The sequence below is a fragment of the Hemiscyllium ocellatum genome, chromosome 26 (genome assembly GCF_020745735.1).
Source record: "Hemiscyllium ocellatum isolate sHemOce1 chromosome 26, sHemOce1.pat.X.cur, whole genome shotgun sequence".
Lineage (NCBI taxonomy): Eukaryota > Metazoa > Chordata > Chondrichthyes > Orectolobiformes > Hemiscylliidae > Hemiscyllium > Hemiscyllium ocellatum.
Genome location: NC_083426.1, coordinates 23,417,702 through 23,437,313, shown reverse-complemented (window position 1 = coordinate 23,437,313; position 19,612 = coordinate 23,417,702). Strand labels below are relative to the sequence as shown.

At 39.7% G+C, this 19,612-nt stretch overlaps 1 protein-coding gene across 1 annotated transcript in view; it reads right to left on the bottom strand.

Moving 5' to 3' along the window:
- Window positions 1–19,612, bottom strand: part of elapor1 (endosome-lysosome associated apoptosis and autophagy regulator 1) — a 126,412-nt gene that overhangs the window by 77,446 nt on the left and 29,354 nt on the right. The window contains exons 2-3 of the mRNA XM_060845453.1: window positions 8,961–9,081; window positions 325–511 (exon numbers count right to left, since the gene is read on the bottom strand). Of these exons, the coding sequence (XP_060701436.1) occupies window positions 325–511; window positions 8,961–9,081 (308 nt within the window). The remainder of the gene's footprint in view (window positions 1–324; window positions 512–8,960; window positions 9,082–19,612) is intronic.

The following is a 19,612-nucleotide window of genomic DNA, read 5'->3' as shown; positions in this document are numbered from 1 at the left end:
GAGGCTTATGTCTGAGATTTTCCAATATATGTCCTGAGTAGTTGAAGCTCCATTCTGGGAGTCTGCATTCACATAAATTGCTGTTGTCAAGTGTTAAAAGTGATCGAATATCTATCCCACAGGAACTTAGAATAATGGGTTTTGTATGTTTCACGCACTGCACTGTTGCTGTCACATGGTAAAAGCATAGCGCACCTTGCCTACTGCACAATAAACTGTAAGAATGCAGTGATGATAATAAATCATGACAGCACAGATGGGAGTTACCAGTTCTCCCAGTAATTTGCTAAAGACTGTTGTCTGTCTATACGTTGATGTACCTACATGGTGCAATTCTCAGTTGATTCGTTGTCTGGTGACTCTAGAGCCGTTCCTGTGTTGACAAATCCTGATGGTAGCTCATCCCACTCATTGAATTCAATGCCAGTGCCGAGAGAGTAAGTACCAGCAGCACATTCTTTGCATGATTGGTTCTTCATGTCTAAGAACTGACCAGCTTCACAGGAAAACGCTACATAAATATAGAAAGTCAGTATCAGAACTTGGCAAGATGTGTGAAAGTCGCCAAAACTTGTGCAAATCTATCATGTATTCTCAAATAACTTGAGTTTATCTGTAAGAGTTTCAGCAGGCATTTCCCATTTAGTGATCGCTACTGGAGAATACTTGGATCATTCCAGATCCAACTGTGAATCAAGAAAGGTGGAGGAACTCAAGAAAATTGCAATCACCAGGGAAATGCCACTGAGTAGGTTGTCAAAGCTGCAGGCTCTGATGGATTTCTAGGTCTTGATGGACTTCATCCTTGCAGCTTAAAAGAAATGGTTCGTGAGATGGTTGATGCATTGATTCTGGATTAGTGGTGCTGGAAGAGCACAGCAGTTCAGGCAGCATCCGAGGAGCAGTAAAATCGACGTTTTGGGCAAAAGCCCTTCATCAGGAAGGGCTTTTGCCCGAAACGTCGATTTTACTGCTCCTCGGATGCTGTCTGAACTGCTGTGCTCTTCAGCACCACTAATCCAGAATCTGGTTTCCAGCATCTGCAGTCATTGTTTTTACCTAGTTGATGTATTGATTCTAATTTTCCAAAATTCTCTAGATTCTGGAATGGTTCCAAAAATTGTGAAAAGAGAAAATAGAGCCAAGGGAGGGGGACAAAAAGCAGGTAGGTCAGGTTAATATCTGTCACAGGGAAGATGTAAAAGCTGTTATTGAAGATATTAAAGTGGGGTACTATGAATAATTTGAGGTAATCAGGCAGAATTTTAGTGAAAGGCATAGGGGCCCGGTGGTTAGCACTGCTGCCTAATAGCACCAAGGATCCGGGTTCAATACTATCCTCAGGCCACAGTCTGTGTGGAGTTGACACATTCTCCCATGTCTGGGTGCTCTAGTTTCCTCCCACATTCTAATGATGTGCAGGTTATGTGAACTGACCATGCTAAATTGCCCATAGTGTTCAGGGATATGCAAGTTAGGTGTATTAGTGAGGGGTAAATGTAAAGTAATAGGGTAGGGGGATGGGTCTGTGTGCTTTACTCTTCAGAGGGTCGGTGTGGACTTGTTAGGCCTGTTTCCACACTGTAGTGATACATGAAAATCATGTTTAATCAACTTATTGGAGTTCTTTGAGAGAGCAACTTGTGCTGTATGCAATGGGGAAGTGGTGGATTTATACTGTCCTTACATTTCTGGAAGGCACTTGACAAGGTCCAACCTCAAAAATTGCTGTGGAAAATGAAAGCCAGTGGCATAGGGGCTTACACATTGACATAGACAGAGATTGGTTAACTCATAGGAAATAGAGACCAGGCACAAATTGATCATTTTCTGGTTGGCAACTTGTAATGACTCGTGTGCTACAGGGATTATTGCTGGGGTCTCAAATTTTTACAATTTACGTCAAGGACTTGGAAGAAAGCATTGAATGTATGGTTGTTAAATATGCTGGCAACGCAGGTAGAAAACTAAGTTGTGAAGAGGACCTCAGGGGGCTAGAAGACAACATAGATAGATTCAGTTACTGTGCAAAGATTTCAAAGATTTGGAAAATGAGTAAAAATTGGGAAAACGTGAAATTGTTCATTCTATAGTCATTGAATTATACAGCATGGAAACAGACCCTTCAGTCTGACTAATCCACACCAACCATGTTCCCAAACTAAACTAATCCTATTTGCCTACTTTTGGCCCATATCCCTCCAAATCTTTCCTATGCATGTACTTATCCAAATGCCTTATAAATGTTGTAACTATACTTGCATCCACCACTTCCTCTGGCAATTCATTGCAGACACCAACCACTCTCTGTGGAAAAAGGTTGCCTTCAAGTCCTTTTCAAAACTTCCTTCTCTCACCTTAAAAATACGTCCCCTAGTTTGAACTCCCCCACCCTAGGGAAAAGACCCATGCTATTCATTTTAACTGTGCCCCTCATGATTTGATAAACCTCTACAAGATCCCCTCAACTTCCTATGCTCCAGTGAAAAAAGTCCCAGCCTATCCAGCCTTGCCCAATAACTCAAACCCACCATCTCCAATTTAATAATATCCTTCGTATTTCAGGGTGACCAGAACTGCACATTACTCCAGAGGAGGCCTCACCAACCTCAACATGACAATCCAACTCCTGTACTGAAAGGTCTGAGCAATAAGTTAAATGCCCTCTTAATCACCCTAATGACCTGTTTTCAAAGAATTGAAAAGAATTTCAAAGAATTGTCTGAACCACTGGGTCTCTCTGTTCTACAATACTACCCAGGGTCCTATATTACTTGTATATTCTGCCTTTGTTTGTTTTACCAAAATACAATACCTAGCATTTAATCAAATTAACTCCATCTGCTACTCCTCAGCCCATTGACCCAATTGATCAAGATTATTTTGTAATCTTAGATAACCTTCTTCACTGTCCACTATACCACCAATTATGGTGTTATCCGCAGGTTTATTGTCCACGCCCCCATATTCTCATCTAAATTGTTTACATAAATGACAACTAAAAGTGGATCCAATACCGATTCCTGCGGAACACCACTGGTCACAGGTTTCTAGACCCCCACTAGCACTCTGTCTCCCACAGTCAAGCCAAATTTGTATTCAATTAGCAAGCTCACACTGACTCCCATGTGATCTAACTTTACTAATTAGTTTACCAATCAGAACCCTGTCAAACGCTTTACTCAATTCCATGTAAACAATATCTACTGCTGTGCTCTCACCAGTCTTCTCGGTACTTTCTCAAAAAAACTCAATCAATTTTGTGAGGCATGAGTTCCCTCATACAAAACCACGCTGACTATGCTTAATCAGTCCTGGGCTCTCCAAATGCATGTAAATCCGATCTTTCAGAATCACCTCCAACAACTTACCCATCAGCAATATCAGGTTCATGGGCCTATAGTTCCCAGGCTTCTCTTTACAGCCTTTCTTAAGTAAAGGCAAAACATTTGCCACGCTCCAATCCTCTGGCACTCCACCAGGGTTATATTTGATACAAATACTTCTGCTAGGGACCCACAATTTCTTCCCTGACTTCCCTCAATATACTAGGTAGACTTGATCAGGACCCAGAGATTTAAAAATCTTTATGTAACTTCAGCATTTCCTCTTCTGTAATGTCCACTGTTTTCAAAACATCAATATTTATTTCCCAGAGTTCTCTAGACTCAATTTCTTCCTCCACTGTAAAATTTGACACAAAATATTCATTTAAGATCACTCGCATCTCCTGAGGTTCAACACATACACGATCTCATTGATCTTTAAAGGGTCCTATTCTCTCTCTATTTGCTCTTTTTTCCTTTAATGTACCTGTTGAATTTCTTTGGATTATCTGTAACCTTATTTGCTATCTCATATTTCCTTTTTGCGCCAATTGATTTCCCTCTTAAGAATATCCTTCAACTGATCCATTTGATCCTAGTTGTCTAAATCTAATGTATGATTCTTCATATTCTCACCCTTTTGAAAGCCTCTCACTTGTCAGTGAACCATTTACCTGCAAACAGTCCACTCCAATTAACTTTTGAAAGTTCTTGTCTCATACTATTAAAATTTGCTGTCCTCTAATTAAGAACATTAACTTTTATGGAAGGTTTATCCTTTTCCATAGCTATTTTAAAATTAATAGAATTATGACCACTAATCCCAAAATGTCTCCCTACTAACACTTCAGTCATTTGTGCTCCCTATTTCCCAAGAGAAGGACAAGTTTTGCTCCTTCTCTAGTAGATACCTTTACATATTGATAAGGGAAGTTTTCTTGAACACATTTAACAAATACCTCACCATCCAAACTTTATACACTCTGGCAATCCCAGTCAACGTTTAGAATATTAAGGTAATTTACAATTACAATCCTACTATTGTTACAAAATTCTGAGATCTCTTTACATATTTGTTTCTCAAATTCTTTCTGACTATTGGACAGCCTATAGTACAATCCCAACAAGATGATCATCCATTCTTATTTCTAATTTTTAGCCATATAGTTTCACTAGACAATCCCTCAGAAATATCCTTTCTAATTACAGCAATAATGCTTTCCTTAATCAAAAATGCCATCTCCGCACCATTTTTCTATCCTTTCTATAGCATCTAAAACCCAGAATATTGAGCTGTCAGTCCGTCTTTCAGCCAAGTTTCTGTCATAGCTATGGCATCCCAGTCCATGTTCCAAAACATGCTGTATTCATCAGCCTTACCTGTGAGATCCGTTGCAGTGAAATAAATGTAGTTTAATTCTTCAGATTTACCTCATTCTCTAACTTGCTCTTGTCAGTCTTTTCTAATTAACTTGCCTCTTTTCTGATTCAGAAACATCCTCATCTGTCTTTCTATTTTTACTGCTACTAAGGAATCCCACAACCCCCAACATTGGTTCCAAAATAGAACTAGCAAATCTCCCTGCCAAGATATTGGTCCTTTTCCAGTTCAGGTGAAAACTATCCCTTTTGAACAGGTCTTTTTTGCCTCAGAAGAGATCCCAATGATCCAAAAATCTGAATCCTTGCATAATGCACCATCGCCTCAGCCACTGATTTACCCACCCTATTTTTTTATTCCTACTTTCATTGGGAATGAAGTCCTTTTAAATGATAGATACAACAAAGACAAACTACAAGTTTTTCTGTAACCCACAGCGACATGAATGATCACTCATGAAAACTCTATCTTCTTTGTGAGGCCATCATTTCTTTTTTGACAATCTGATTCTGCTTTATCTCAAACGCTTTCTCTCTTGGTGTCGGTTAGAGAAAAACTTGTAGGGTTTGTCTTTGTTGTATCTATCATTTTAAATGAAGCGGTTTAATCTTCTATCTAGCCTCTTATATTCACTCTGCAAACCCTTAGCCTTTAGACTGTCCCTACGCTAATTCTGCTGCATCTCCATTTCTGACTCATCTGGTCTGTCTTTGAGGAGTCCTAACAAACTCTAATTTACGTATTAATGCACAAAATAAGGATCTGTACAGCTCCCTGGTGCAATTTTTCCATTCTTCTCTTTGCATCTCGATAACATGTGACATGTTGGTACCAAAGTTACATCATCCTATCATGAATGTATGCATTCCAATTATACTAATGCTAGCAGCTATGGAAAGTAACCATTTTGTCGCCTGGAGGTTGTAACATTTAAATCGGCAAATGTTTCAAGGTTGACACATTCAACTTTGCATGAGGACAAGGGTGGGGCCCTGTTATGAGGCTTCAATAGATTACGCAGATCAGTTCAAGGGTCAGTGAACAGCAATTAGTCAGAGATTTAGTCAGGAGCAAAGGAAAACAATTTGGCTAATTCCATACAGCTGAAATGCTGTTGTTAGCTCTGAGGGGTTTGGGGCTCATAAAGGGAACCTAGGAGTGGTTTGATGTTTCATGCATTTGGAGCTTTGGGAAGCCCTGAGGCATTTATCCACCCAAGGAAGCTGTAAGGAAACACTGCAACAGAAGGAAAACCTGCAAGCAATGATTATCTGTTCATAAAGCGAGCAGTTACTACAAGGATTGCCTATGAGTGGTGGGGCTCTCTTCAGAATGAATAGAGAGCTGGAATTGTGTTGGGGATGACATGCTGGAGGACAGCCTGATCTAGTAGAATACAGACTCAGGAGATGGGACTGAGGAGCTGGGAAGTGATTAGTCATTGAGTCTGTCTGAATTTGAGCAGCGTTTGAGAGAAATCAGAATCGGATTGTCAAAAGAGAAATGATAGCCTCGCAAGGAAGATAGAATTTTCATAAGTGATCATTCATGTCTGTATGGCTTACAGAAAAACTTGTAGAGTTTGTCTTTGTTGTATCTATCATTTTTCATGCAGCTTGTCATATGTTCTACTATACTTTTCCTGTTCATATTTATCATATTTGTTGCCTAGGGAGAAGCAATGGTCCAGTGGTATTATCTAGAGACACAGATAATGTTCTGGGGAGCCAGGCTCAAATCCCACCACAGTAGATGTGAAATTTTAATTCAATGAAAATCTGAAATTAAGAATCCATGGTTAATTGTCAGAAAAACGGGTTCACTAATGTCCCTTAGAGAAGGAAACTACCATATATACCTGATCTGGCCTATGTGTAATTCCACATCCACAACAATGTGGTTGACTCTTAACTGCTGGCCGAGCCAGTGACACCTTTATCCCATGAGCGAATCAAAAAGTTCATTCTCAATGTATAAACTATATTATTGATTGTTCCCTTTGCTGACATTTGCATAGTAAAAACTTCTTCAGTTGTTCAAGAATTGAAACATCTTGTGATCTGATTCTTCCAGTAAATAGCTGAGATTTTGTATGTTATTTATGTTAAGAAACAAAGTGTTAGTGGTTCCTGTTGACCATAAATTATTTGAAGGTCTCCTTCAGGATTGTATTCAAATTTGGAGGTCTGGCCTGAGATGGTAACAACTTTCCAAAATCATCTGTCTAGTGAAATAAACTGTCAATTCATTTTGCCAAGTAATTTCACGATTATATCAGATCACCAGAATCGCAAACATAAGGTGGAGTCTTTTGAGTTAGGCAGATATTATACACACCAGCTGCAAAGCACTGAAACACCTGAACTGACTATGCTTGAAACATCGATTCTCCTGCTCCTTGGATGCTGCCTGAGTGGCTGTGCTTTTCCAGAATCACAGTCTTTGTCACTGGCTTGTGTGCCCATCAGCAATTAAGTGGACAACAGTGCTCCATTCTCGTTACTAAGGACCTCAGGATAAGACATTCTAGCCTTTGCTCAGCAATGCCATAGAGGAGGCCATGACTGCTGCCAATACAGTATCAACCAGACTCGCAGAATGGGACAGAGTTAAATGTGGTTGGCCTGCATTTGTTTCCATCCTTGATTGCCCTTAAACTGAATGGATTACCAAGCTTATCCAGAGGGCAGTTAAGAGTCAACCATATTGTTGAGAATCTGGAGTCAAACATAGGTCATACCTGGTAAGGATGTCAGAATTTCTTCACCAAAGGATGTTAGTGAACCAGACAGGCTTTTTACAGCAATTGATGATATTTTCATGGTCACTGTTTTGAGACTAGCTTGCAATTCTAGAATTAGTTACTAATAGCTGCTCTGATGAGATTGGAAATCATATCCCCAGAAAATTATTTCAGGACTTTGGATTTCTTGTTCAGTGATATGACGATTAGGTACCATCTCTTCTTGTATGACATTTTATATAGTTGCACAGTTGAAAATTGACTTTTAAAAATTGTTTCAGTGAATACTGTCTTATTTTAGAAATGTTATTACATTGGAATGCCAGTTTGTTTTAATTCAGAATTCATCTGAATGTGCTGACTTATATCTTTGAATGTTAAGATGACAGGGCAGTCCATTCTAAGGTTTTTTTCCAGTCTCTTATTAAAATATATATATTCAAAATAAAGTTGGATTTAATAAGACCAGATAGATATCAAATACTTTAAACTATAGATGATTATATTTGTCTTTTTTTTACTCCATTAAACAGATCAAACTCAAAACTTTGTCATTTGTTAGTTCAGATTCTTTAAACTTACGTACAAAGTACCAAGCCAGAATTTATTGCCTAAGTGTCTTGTTAGGTCATTTTAGAGAACAATTAAATAATAAATAAATTGTTGTGGATCTGAACTCACATGTAAGGAGGTCAGATTTCCTACTGTAAAGGACAATAGTGAATTAGATGGGTCTTTTTTCACCACAATCAATGGTGGTTTTATTGCCACCATTCCTGATTGACAGCTTTTCATTTCAGCTGCTGTGGTCAGATTTGAACCCTTGTCCTTGGGATGTTATCTTGGACCTCTAGATAATAAACCCTTTCAGCCCCGAATGCAAATAATAAAATACCAATGAATAGAAGAATTGCCACTTTAACACTTTTCAAATCCAGTCATGCCACTGCGAGGCTACGGTAAAAATGTGAAACCCTATGTTAATTATCCTAAAGCTTGCAGAGATCTTGTTTGTGATGAGTAATTCGAATGTACCACAATCCAGGTCTCCATCAAGCTGCTGGAAGTTGAAATATACTTTTTGATCATGATTTGATTATTATTCTAAAGCTTCCATTACATCACTGACCAATACTTTTAAAACTCAGATATGTGGACATCTTCCTCATGTGAAAATCGCAATATCCAAATGGAGATGAGTAAAAAGGAACATAGGATTGGTTCAGCTAGCATCCTAATCAACCTAATTAATTATATTTATCACATGTTAATGTTTCTCACATATTTGGCAATTTATACAATCTTCTATTTGAGTATTAGACTTACCAACATATTTGATGCAACAAATAACAAAATGCAAAATTGCTCCATCATGTTAGTTTTTTTTATATACAAAACACAAAACTCTGGATTAGAACTAAATTATGGAAAATACCACATATGCCTCTGGGTATTTTTCTTAAATACACAAATGATCAAACTACAATTTGAATTTTAGCAAGTAGCTTACAGCATTCGGTGCCTTTGACTGGGTCTGGCAGTCCTGTGCAGGTCCCTGGAGAGTGAGGCACAGCTACTCTCCACCTGGAGCCAACACTGTCACACTCTGTGTATTCATAGTAGTAATCTGACTGAAAAACATGAGAAACATTCCACATTAAAACACAATCCATAAAAATACCTATACAGGTAAAAATGCCCAAGCCACATACAGATTAATATGCAATAAACACTTAAACAATGACTTTGTGGGTGGCATTCAAATCAAAAATGTCTAAATACTAGAAATATGATAAGCAAATCGTATGCAAAGTTATATGAAACGCATTAAGAATATGAGGTGAAGTAATTCTCAAATAGCAAAAAAAGGAACAATTTTCCATTTTGTAAACATAAAGCAATTACTTTGGTTCACCACCAATTTCACAGTGTATCAATTCTCTTCTTAATTCAGTGTTAGATTATGTCTCGAAGTTGGAATGTTTAAACATATTTAACCATTAAACTGAGAAAGATTGCCCAATTTATCAATAAGTTTTGAAAAATAGGTAATACAAATTGTTAAAAGTACTGCTTGTCAGAGTGTATTGTTGACCAGTTGTGGTAACCAGTAGCTGATTTATAACCATTACAAGAATAGAAAAGTTGGGTAAGATGTTTAAGGTCTGCACTGCACTTCTCCTGTTTCTGTTTTATGAGGTCTAGCCATTGGCAATGCACTGGCTTCAAAATCCAGTACAAGACTTATGCAAAAAATCTATGATACTCTTCCATGCAGGACTGAGGGAGCGCTACATCATGAGAAAGTACTGGGCAACATCTTATCGGGGCCTGAGTGACATGAGTTATGGCAGGATTTGTGGCAGAATTCGATGGGAGATACGGTGAAGCTCATCTCACTGCACTTTTAATGCATCTGCTGAGCAGCGCAGTGAATTCCTTGTGAGGCAGAAGTGAGCTGCCAATTAAAGCTGATTATTGGTGGTTAAATGCCTTGTTAGTGATCCATTTCACTTCAGTAACTTCCGTCTTTCGATCTTAACAAATGCACCGAGCATGATCAATATCAAGAAATCTCAGTGTGGAAAATAAATGCAGGTATCGGACGAATTCAGCTCGCCATTTGGTCCAAATGACCTCCATGTTGGACACTGGGTACCAACATCTCAAGGCACATTCAATAGGCACTAACTGAGCACAAATCACATTGACGATTGTTAGCATCCAAAATATGCCAGTCTTTAAGAACCCTCATGGCACATCACTGTTCACTTACAGTGCCTATCTATATTCCAATGTTACATCTTGGGCTCCTTTTTTTATTCCTTCAGGGAAGCTCTAGACTGACAGTGCTTGTGTGGGTACACAACAGGCACCAGTCTTATAGTGGAAATCTGCTGAGTACTGAGTTGTTCTGGGACGGTGCATGGTAAGATCAGGATAGAATCAAAAGTATAGGAAGCAATGGGTGGGATAGGCAGTGAGTGAAACAAGTTTGGTAAGATACTGTGAGAAATTTCACTCGGCCTCGCAGCAAGATTCCCTCCAAAGAACTCTCACACAGCTCGCACTTTGACAGAAAGGAAGAAAGAATCAGCCTACTGTCCTTTCATGTCCATGTTCCTGTGGGTATAAAGCTTGGTTTCAGTATTTGAAGGTAAGCAGGGGTTTCTCAACGGTCACAAGCCATGGATTAGCTGGTCTTCGATCGTATTTGCCATTTGGGATTCTAACTGCTGTTCACAATAGCTGTCAACCATGGATTTGAAGCACAAGATAATGGGTTTAAGCCCTTTCCACAACTACACCATAAAAATCAAGATCGACCTCCCAATGACAAGGTTCTGCATTATCAAAGGTACTGTCTCTCAAAGGAGACATTATACTGGGAGCCACATTTTTGGTGAATGTAAATGATCCCACGGATCATTGGCCAGTATTTATCCTTGAATCAACAAATAAAGCTGTTTATTTGGTCAGTCAGATTTTGGCAATGCTGTTGGCCGTGTTGTCTGCAAATTAGCTTCTGTATTTATTTCTTTTAGTTTTGCACAAATTAAACTTTTAGTATTCAAATCCTTAGGAGAAAGTGAGGACTGCAGATGCTGGAGATCAGAGCTGAAAAATGTGTTGCTGGAAAAGCGCAGCAGGTCAGGCAGCATCCAAGGAGCAGGAGAATCAATGTTTCGGGCATATGCCCTTCTTCAGGAATCTAAATTCCTGATTCCTGAAGAAGGGCTTATGCCCAAAACGTCGATTCTCCAGTTCCTTGGATGCTGCCTGACCTGCTGCGCTTTTCCAGCAACAAATTTTTTGGCAGTATTCAAATCCTTTACAACATCGGGGACTGCATGAGGCTCACTGCAGAAATGGCTCAGCATGGGGACCAGAAGCCCTAGAACCCTCACTGTTTGATTTGTCACTTCTGTTAGTAGTTACAATGCAATAGTTTGTAAGAACCTATTTCTATCTTAAATTGATTTGGCAACATAATGATGCACTTGGCCTCCACAGCCTTCTACAGCAATGCATTCCACAGATTCACCACCTTCTGGTTAAAGAAATTCCTTTTCATCTCAGTTCTAAAGGGTCAACCCTTCACTCTGAGGTTGTGTCCTTGGATCTTAGTCTCTCCTATGTCTTCTCCACGTCCATTCTATCCAGGCCTCTCATTACTCTGTCAGCTTTAGTAAGATCCCCCCTCATCCTTGTAAATTCCATTGAGTATTGACGCAGAGTCCTCAACTGCTCCTCGTGATGACGAGCTCTTCATCCTGGCATCATTCTTATAGACCTGCTCTGTATCCTCTCCAACACTCACATCCTCAATTAGATAGGGGACGCAAAACTGCTCACAATATTACAAGTACTGCCCACAATATTCCAAAACGTTCAACACATAGCACCACATATTCAGGTTGTATTGTAATTATGTGGCATTGTTTTACCAATTGGTCAACAAATTTAGTTGTGTCTAAATTTATTTTCTCATCGGGAGTAAATCTGCCAGTTTTTAGGCATTGTCAAATGTGGACAGAAATCATGCTCCTGCACTTCAACATCTCCTGTTTCAAATATTTATTTTTGAACTTACATTCACCCTCAGCTAATTTCCATTCAAATGAAATGACAGCTGCTACCAGCGTTATAAATCTATCTTCAAACAAACAAGAAATTTATTCAACATTTGTAATAATTTATCAAAGATATTCTGATGTCATTAATTCCGTACATTATAAGTTATGCTGTAGACACATAGATTCATGGTCTGGGCGCTGATCTGATATCGCGGATTTCGATCCTTTACATATCCTAGCAGCTCTTCCATGACGTGGACACCAAGATAAGATTGAAGCATTTGTTATTATCTTCAGCCAGAAATGCCAAAGGTGTGATCCAGCGTGCCTCCTCCTTAAGTCCCCAGCATCAAAAATGCCAATCTTCAATGAATTTGATTCAGTCCACATAACATTAAGAAACAACTTAAGGTGTTGGATATAGCAAATGTCATAAACCTTGACAATATTCCAGCAGCAGTACTGAGGAGGTCTTGTGCCACATTTGGCAGCATTCCAACTCCAGGGTCCAGCTCAGGTTTCAAGTCCTTCTATGATGACCACAGACAGTGCGTCATTATGTTGCCAAATCAATTTGTTAGCTATTTTTAAATCCTTCTGAGATGCTTGTGATAGGTGATAAGAGCAGGAGAGCTTCCTGATCAGTCAGAACCACGGTAGTGGTTACAGTGCACCAGTCTCCCCATGTTAAAAGTGTCAACACTACCTCCACTTGCCTCAACCAAGTGTAATTCTTGCTCCAAGAAATTTTCACAGGAACAACGACATGATCCCCAGAATACCCTCCCCACCAATGCCACCATACCACCACACCAATACCAACCCCCCCCCCCACCAACACCACCACCTCCCCCTGCTAGCACCGCTTCCCCCAATCAAACTGTAGTAATGCAGCTACAACTCTTACATATAATGTGGAAAATTGACTAGGTATGTCCTATCTGCAAAAAAAACTGGACAAATATTCCTGCCCTGTTAGTCACCAGCATAGTGATGGAAAGTGCCATCATCATCGCAATCAAGCAACATTTATAGAAAAATAATCTATTCACCTCAGTTTGGATTTTGCAAGGGTCACTCACATTATTTCAAACTTCTTCCAAACAGTTAGAAAAGAGGTACACTCAAGAGGTCACCTAAGAGGTCACTGACATCAAGGCAATATTTGAGCATCAATTGCCATTCCTCAGATTGAGAAGCAGGAAGACATTAAGGCTTGAGCTGATGAGTGACAAATAAATTTTATGTTGCACACAAGTGCCAGGCAATAACATTCCTGATGAAGAAATTATGCCCGAAAATGTGACTCTCCTGCTCCTTGGATGCTGCCTGACTTGCTGTGCTTATCTAGCGCCACATTTCGACTTTGATCTCCAGCATTGCAGTCCTCACTTTCTCCCAAAAACCAATTCCAATCAGGAAGAGTCAAACCATCATCTCTTGACATTCAATGGCATTATCATTGTGGAATCTGTAACTATAAAGTTCCAGGGTGGGCAGGGTTACCATTAACCAGAAACTGAATTGGACCAGCCATATAAATATTATATGAGACTACAAGAGTAGGTCAGATGCTGGGAATTCTGAGGGTATATCTCACCTCTTAAAACCTTTCTACCATTTTAAGGATAAAAATAAAGTGCAAAACATACTCCACTCACCTGAATGTATGCATCTTTAACAAGACTCAGGAAGCTTTACACCAGTATCAAGCAGTCCACTTGATAGATGCAAATCTATCCATATTATTCCTCAGGCAGCATCTTACTTGTTAAGCAGGAACTGAATACAGGTAAATGTGACAACAACACAGCTGTTTCTGGACCGTAACTATAGCTGCCTTGTAGTGGATTCAACTATCTTTATAGCTTATGGATAGGACTGTAGTTAAAACATGGAGTGCAACTTGTTATGATTTCCTCAAATGTGCACACCCAGACATAACTAAGCAGAGAGGTCCAGCCCACCTAAATCTCATCTTGAAGCAAATTCATAGAACATGCTTCCAAAACAATTTTAAGAATTTGAACTTCAATATCTAGCTTTATATTAAGGAAATTTACGTCGAGTCTTTGAGGAGAACTGCACAGAATATTCAATTTTGTATTAACAATGATATGACCTGCTATATATGGGAGTGCAGTTAAGGCCTCTACTTGTGCAACTGTGCTAGAACTAAGCTTTCTCTAAACAGGCACAAGAAGGGAAACTCAATTCAGAAACAAATTCAGTTCAGGGGCACACCAATTTCGTGAAATGGAGCACGTTTGATTACATTGCTTTTAAAACTAGCAGAAAATGATCTTTGGTGGAATGAAGTTGTGTTTGAAATTCCTTGGTCAATTCTATTGGTTTGGCTGATTTTAGGTGAAATGCACCTTTGCAATAGTCCACTCCAAGTTTTGCCACATTAACATTTACTTTGAAGCTAAAATGTGATAACTTCCTTTAAAAATCATTTTTATTGTATTCTATAACTGAATAAACTATTTAGTAAGCCCATAAAAATAGGAATGAGTAGACTTTTCAGCCCCTTGGGCATGGTCCACCATTCAACTGACTAATCTGATGTTCCTCACATCTACTTTCCTGCAATTTCTCCATTACCCTTGATCGTCCTACTAATCAAGAATCCATCTCAGCCTTAAAATATACACAAGACCCTGCCCCCACAGCTGTCTGTGGCAAGGAGTTCCAAAAACTATAACCGAAAAAGAAATTTCTCCTCATCTCAGTATTAAATTGGTACCCTTTATTCTGAGACTATGCCTTCTGGTCCTAGACTCTCCTATGAGGGAAAACATCCTACTTTATTCCTATATAAATAAAATCATGAGAAGGAATAAGAATTGCAACGTACAAATTGTAGCTGATATGTGAAGATCAACTCCATACATTGGACAAGACTTTGTTTCATTTATGCACAGTGCACCCTGAACAAAAGTGTAGCTTATTGTTGTTTGTTAGCCTGGAAATGTAATTTAGGTTACACACTCTGGATAAATTAACCTCCTTGCAAAAGAAGTCATTTGTCAAATATCTATCAAGAGGTGGAGTAATTGAACAACACCTGCTTTATTAACTCACATATATATGTACTAGTTTTGTCAAGTAAAGCTTGCAACTATACTGAGGTTGCAAATTATGAAGTAATTTTCTTTTCCGGAGATGAAGAAATGCATCATGCTTGGAATATGAGTATAGTCTATTTGTTCAACAATTGAGTACTATTTTCCCCTTAACTATTATCAGTTCCTTTTTTTAACATTTCTTTAATGTTTTGTACGTATGAAATGCAATAGGTTTAACTATGCAAAGCAAATTGGGTTAATAATCTGTTCATAATAATGCTAGATTGTGGTTTTAAGTCCTTTTCTTTACAAGTATCAAAATGACGGTTTATAACGCACTGACTGTAAAACTGCATTCTGTACAAATTTCAATATTAAGTGATAGCATTTCTTTATTGTCATTATGCATGGTGGTAGGAATGAAATGAATTTCTAAATCTGTTACAGAAAATGGCTTGTATAATATACAAGAGGTTAGAAACGTCAATATAGAATTAACTTTGCATCACCTCACAACAATTCAATTTTACCCTGACAGAGCAATGATCACAAATGGATATTTTAATAATTATTTGCTCCTAATGCAAAGTATCTCCTGCCAGGAAGCATTTCAGGAATTAAGGGAGATCACTCCCACAACATACTTTCCATGAATATTATTATTAAGAAAGTTGCAGGAGTGGTGCAAATTTGTAGAACTGGTCCAAATTCAAATGACAATGCCAAGTCCATATTGGAATCCAGGAGATGCTAGGGTAAAACATAGAGAAGGACTGTTCAGGCTGGGTTTGACATTTTATTATTTGTCCATTGAACCACCTTGAGCACTTCATAAATTTCAACATAACTTTTTTTTAGTGGTTTGAGAAAGTTTATCCTTCTAGCCAGGCAGTATAAATCAGATGTTTTTAGATTAACTACAGTGTAGAAACAGGCCCTTCAGCCCAACAAGTCCACACCGACCCTCTAAAGAGTAACCCAACCAGTCCCACTTCCCTCTGACTAATGCACCTAACACTATGGGCAATTTAGCATGGCCAATTCACCTGACCTGCACGTCTTTGTGACTATGGGAAGAAACCAGAACACCCGGTGGAACTCACATAGACACAGGGAGAACGTACAAACTCCACACAGACAGTTGTCCAAGGTTGGAATCAAACCTGGGACCCTGGTGCTGTGAGGCAGCAGTGATAACCACTGAGCCACTGTTACTGGCTACAAAGTAGATTCTGCAGCAAAACTGCAGCCCATCTACCTTACATTGGGCACAGTCTATTAGCATAATTATTAGGGAAAAAAATCCATTTGATCAAACCTGCCAGATCTTCAGCTAATCATTTTAACCTAAGCGAATCATATATTTAATTCTACTCTATTTGAATTGAAGAAAAATGTGCATAATCTCAAATTGTGGAGCTGAACAACTACAAATAAAAAATCTACACAAAGGAATATTTCTGATCTTTACATTGTGATGTGAACTCAGCCAGATGCTAATGTTACAACACATAAAGCCTTTTAAAACCCAGCAGTATGTGTTTACTTTCTCAGAGATAGTCAATTATCTACACTGGGCCACCCTTTTGAATATCTGTTATCATTTCAGATAATGTCTTCATTTCACATTAGGGAAAAATGCACTAGCAGCTGGTAAAATAGAAGATTTTACTCATTATTCTCATCTGCAAGATTCTCATCTGATAAGTGCATAAAGGCAACAAATGTAATATTCAGGAATCTGGACATTACCTGAGAAATGCAATATGTTATTTAATAATTTAATTCAAAGTTCCGTATCAACCAGTGAATGTTACCTTGATACAAATAGCCATTACTTTTGAATGACTAAACATTTACCCATCAAGTATATGAGGATAAAAATTGCAATTGTCTTTACTTAATGGCATACGCATTCAGAAAGTTCTGCTTTGCATACTTCTATAACTGATAATAAATCAAAAGGATATCTTCAAGCTTTTAGCTAATTTGGCTTGATATCTCTCCTCTTATCATCATTAATGTCATGAAAATGCACTCTGAAAGTACACAGTTGAACCCTCATTAATTCCCTGAACCTTCTCAAGCAGTATTATAAAATTGTCGAAAGATGATACATCGGACCTGTTGAGAAGCAAACATTTTATACAATATTAATACTTCTACGATACGTACATTGATGCTTTAATTCACAATATTGCTAGAACACGTGTGGCAATATTGAACCAAATCAAACTCTTCAGGCAAAATTTAGTGAAATCAAATTTCTCATAACATGCTGATTTTGGCAGGGAGGCTGCTTTGATGTCAGGGAAGGGGTAAATTTGGGACAGCAGCAGGCCAGGCATTTCCTTCTCAACAAAGCAGACATCACTATGAATATTAACCTCACCAATGCTTTGCTATAATGCTGCAGGTCTTTCTGCTGATCACAGAGTTTGGATGAGTGAGATGATGACCAGCACCTTTGAATAAAAAGGCACTTTATTTAAAAAATAAGGGCAGTGAGAATCTTATCTGCTCTGGCCTACATGTGACTCCAGACCCACACCAATTGATTGATTCTTAACACATCACCTGACAATTAGGGATGGGTAATACATGCTGGCCAAGCCATTGAGTTCACCCCATGAGTGAGCTCAATGAAATCAACAAGCACGCTTGGAAGATGCCAATGAAATGAGCAGCAGTATTGTGGGCCCCCACAACTGCATTGAGGGTCATTGACCTCATGGGGCCAAGAGAGTGAAGTGGCAAACCACAATCAGATGCCAGCCTCCAAACTATGAATTGCTCATCATTCTTTCACACATCACACTTCAGTGCAACACCTCCACTCATTCCACTCTCTCAAGGCATTCCCTCGCATCCATATGTGTATAGCCAACAATGAATTTGCTCTCATCTTGTTGCTATCCCACATGCACCTCACACTGACCCTCCACAAATGTTGCATCCTTCCTCCTGTAAAAATGCCATCTTTTATTCCCAATATTTCCACCTCTGCTGCATCTGTTCCCAGCATGACCAATTCCACATCAGAAAGTCCCAGATGGCCTCCTTCTTCCACAAACACAACTTCCCTTCCCACATGGTTGATGATGCCCTCTAGCGCATCTCCTCCACTTCACAGACAAACGCCTTGAACCCCACCCCTCCCAACGGAACAAGGACAGAAACCCCTGGTCCTCACCTTCATCCCACCAACCTCCGCACACAAGGCATCATCTTCCACTACTTCTGCCATCTCCAAGCGGACCCCACCACCAGAGATATATTTCCCTCCCCACCCCTATCAGTGTTCCAAAAAGACCATTCCCTCCGAGACTCCCTCGTCAGCTCCATACCACCCACCAGCCTACACCCTAATCCTGACACCATTCCCTGCCACTGCAGGAAGTGCAAATCCTGCGGCCACACCACTCCTCTCATCTCTGGCCAAGGCCCCAAGGGACCCTTCCACAACCATCAGAAATTTACCTGTACCTCTACCAGTGTCATTGACTCCATCCAATGCACCCGGTGTGATCTCCTCTTGCAGATCATTTCAGAGAGCATCTCTGGGACACCCACACCCACTAACCCCACCACCCCGTGGCTGAACACTCTCACTCCGTCAAGGACATGTAGGTCTATGGCCTCCTCCACCACCAAACCATTACCACCCGACACCTGGAGGAGGAATGCCTCATATTCCCCCTTGGGACCCTGCAACTACACAGAATAAATGTGGATTTCAACAGCTTCCTCATTTCCCCTCCCCCCATATTATCTCAGTCTCAAGCCTCCAACTCGGTACCATCCTCTGGACCTATCCATCACTCCCCCTCTGACCTATCTCCTTCACCCTCACCTTCATCTACCTATTGCTTTCCTAGCTACCTGCCCCCGAACCCACCCATCCCCTCCCATTTTCTCTCAGCCCCGACCCACAAGCCTCAATCCTGATGAAGGGCTTATGCCCGAACGTCGATTCTCCTGCTCTTCAGATGCTGCCTGACCTGCAGTACTTTTCCAGCACGACACTCTCGACCCCCTCCGCTTCACACAGCTATCAAATGCCTTCTCTCCCACAGGAGAAGTGAGTGCACAGCTGAAATGAGAGGCACAGAACTGAGAGAGCTCTGCAGGAGGAAGTTGGGAAGATCAGCAGGATGATCTATAGCAATGGAGAGATGGTGTCTCCCATATATCTGGTGATAATCATAATTAACTTATTTTGCTAGTAAACATTTTTATTTATTCCTGCTCATTTCAAAGATAAACAATTTTAGGTTTCACTGAGCTTAAAACAGCCATCTATCTAACTGGATCTAGCCTGGAAAGTAACACTACTGACTGTATTTCGATTGGGCAGTGGTCCAAGCTCTTCAGTGTATTTCCACATTCAGCCTGGTGCACAGTGCTTCAGGGGCAAAGTGTCTTTCTGTGAGGTGCAAAAATAGTCCATTTGAAGTTGGACATCTGTGGAACTATGTCACAAACAAAACTACAGACAAATGTTTGCAGAGAGG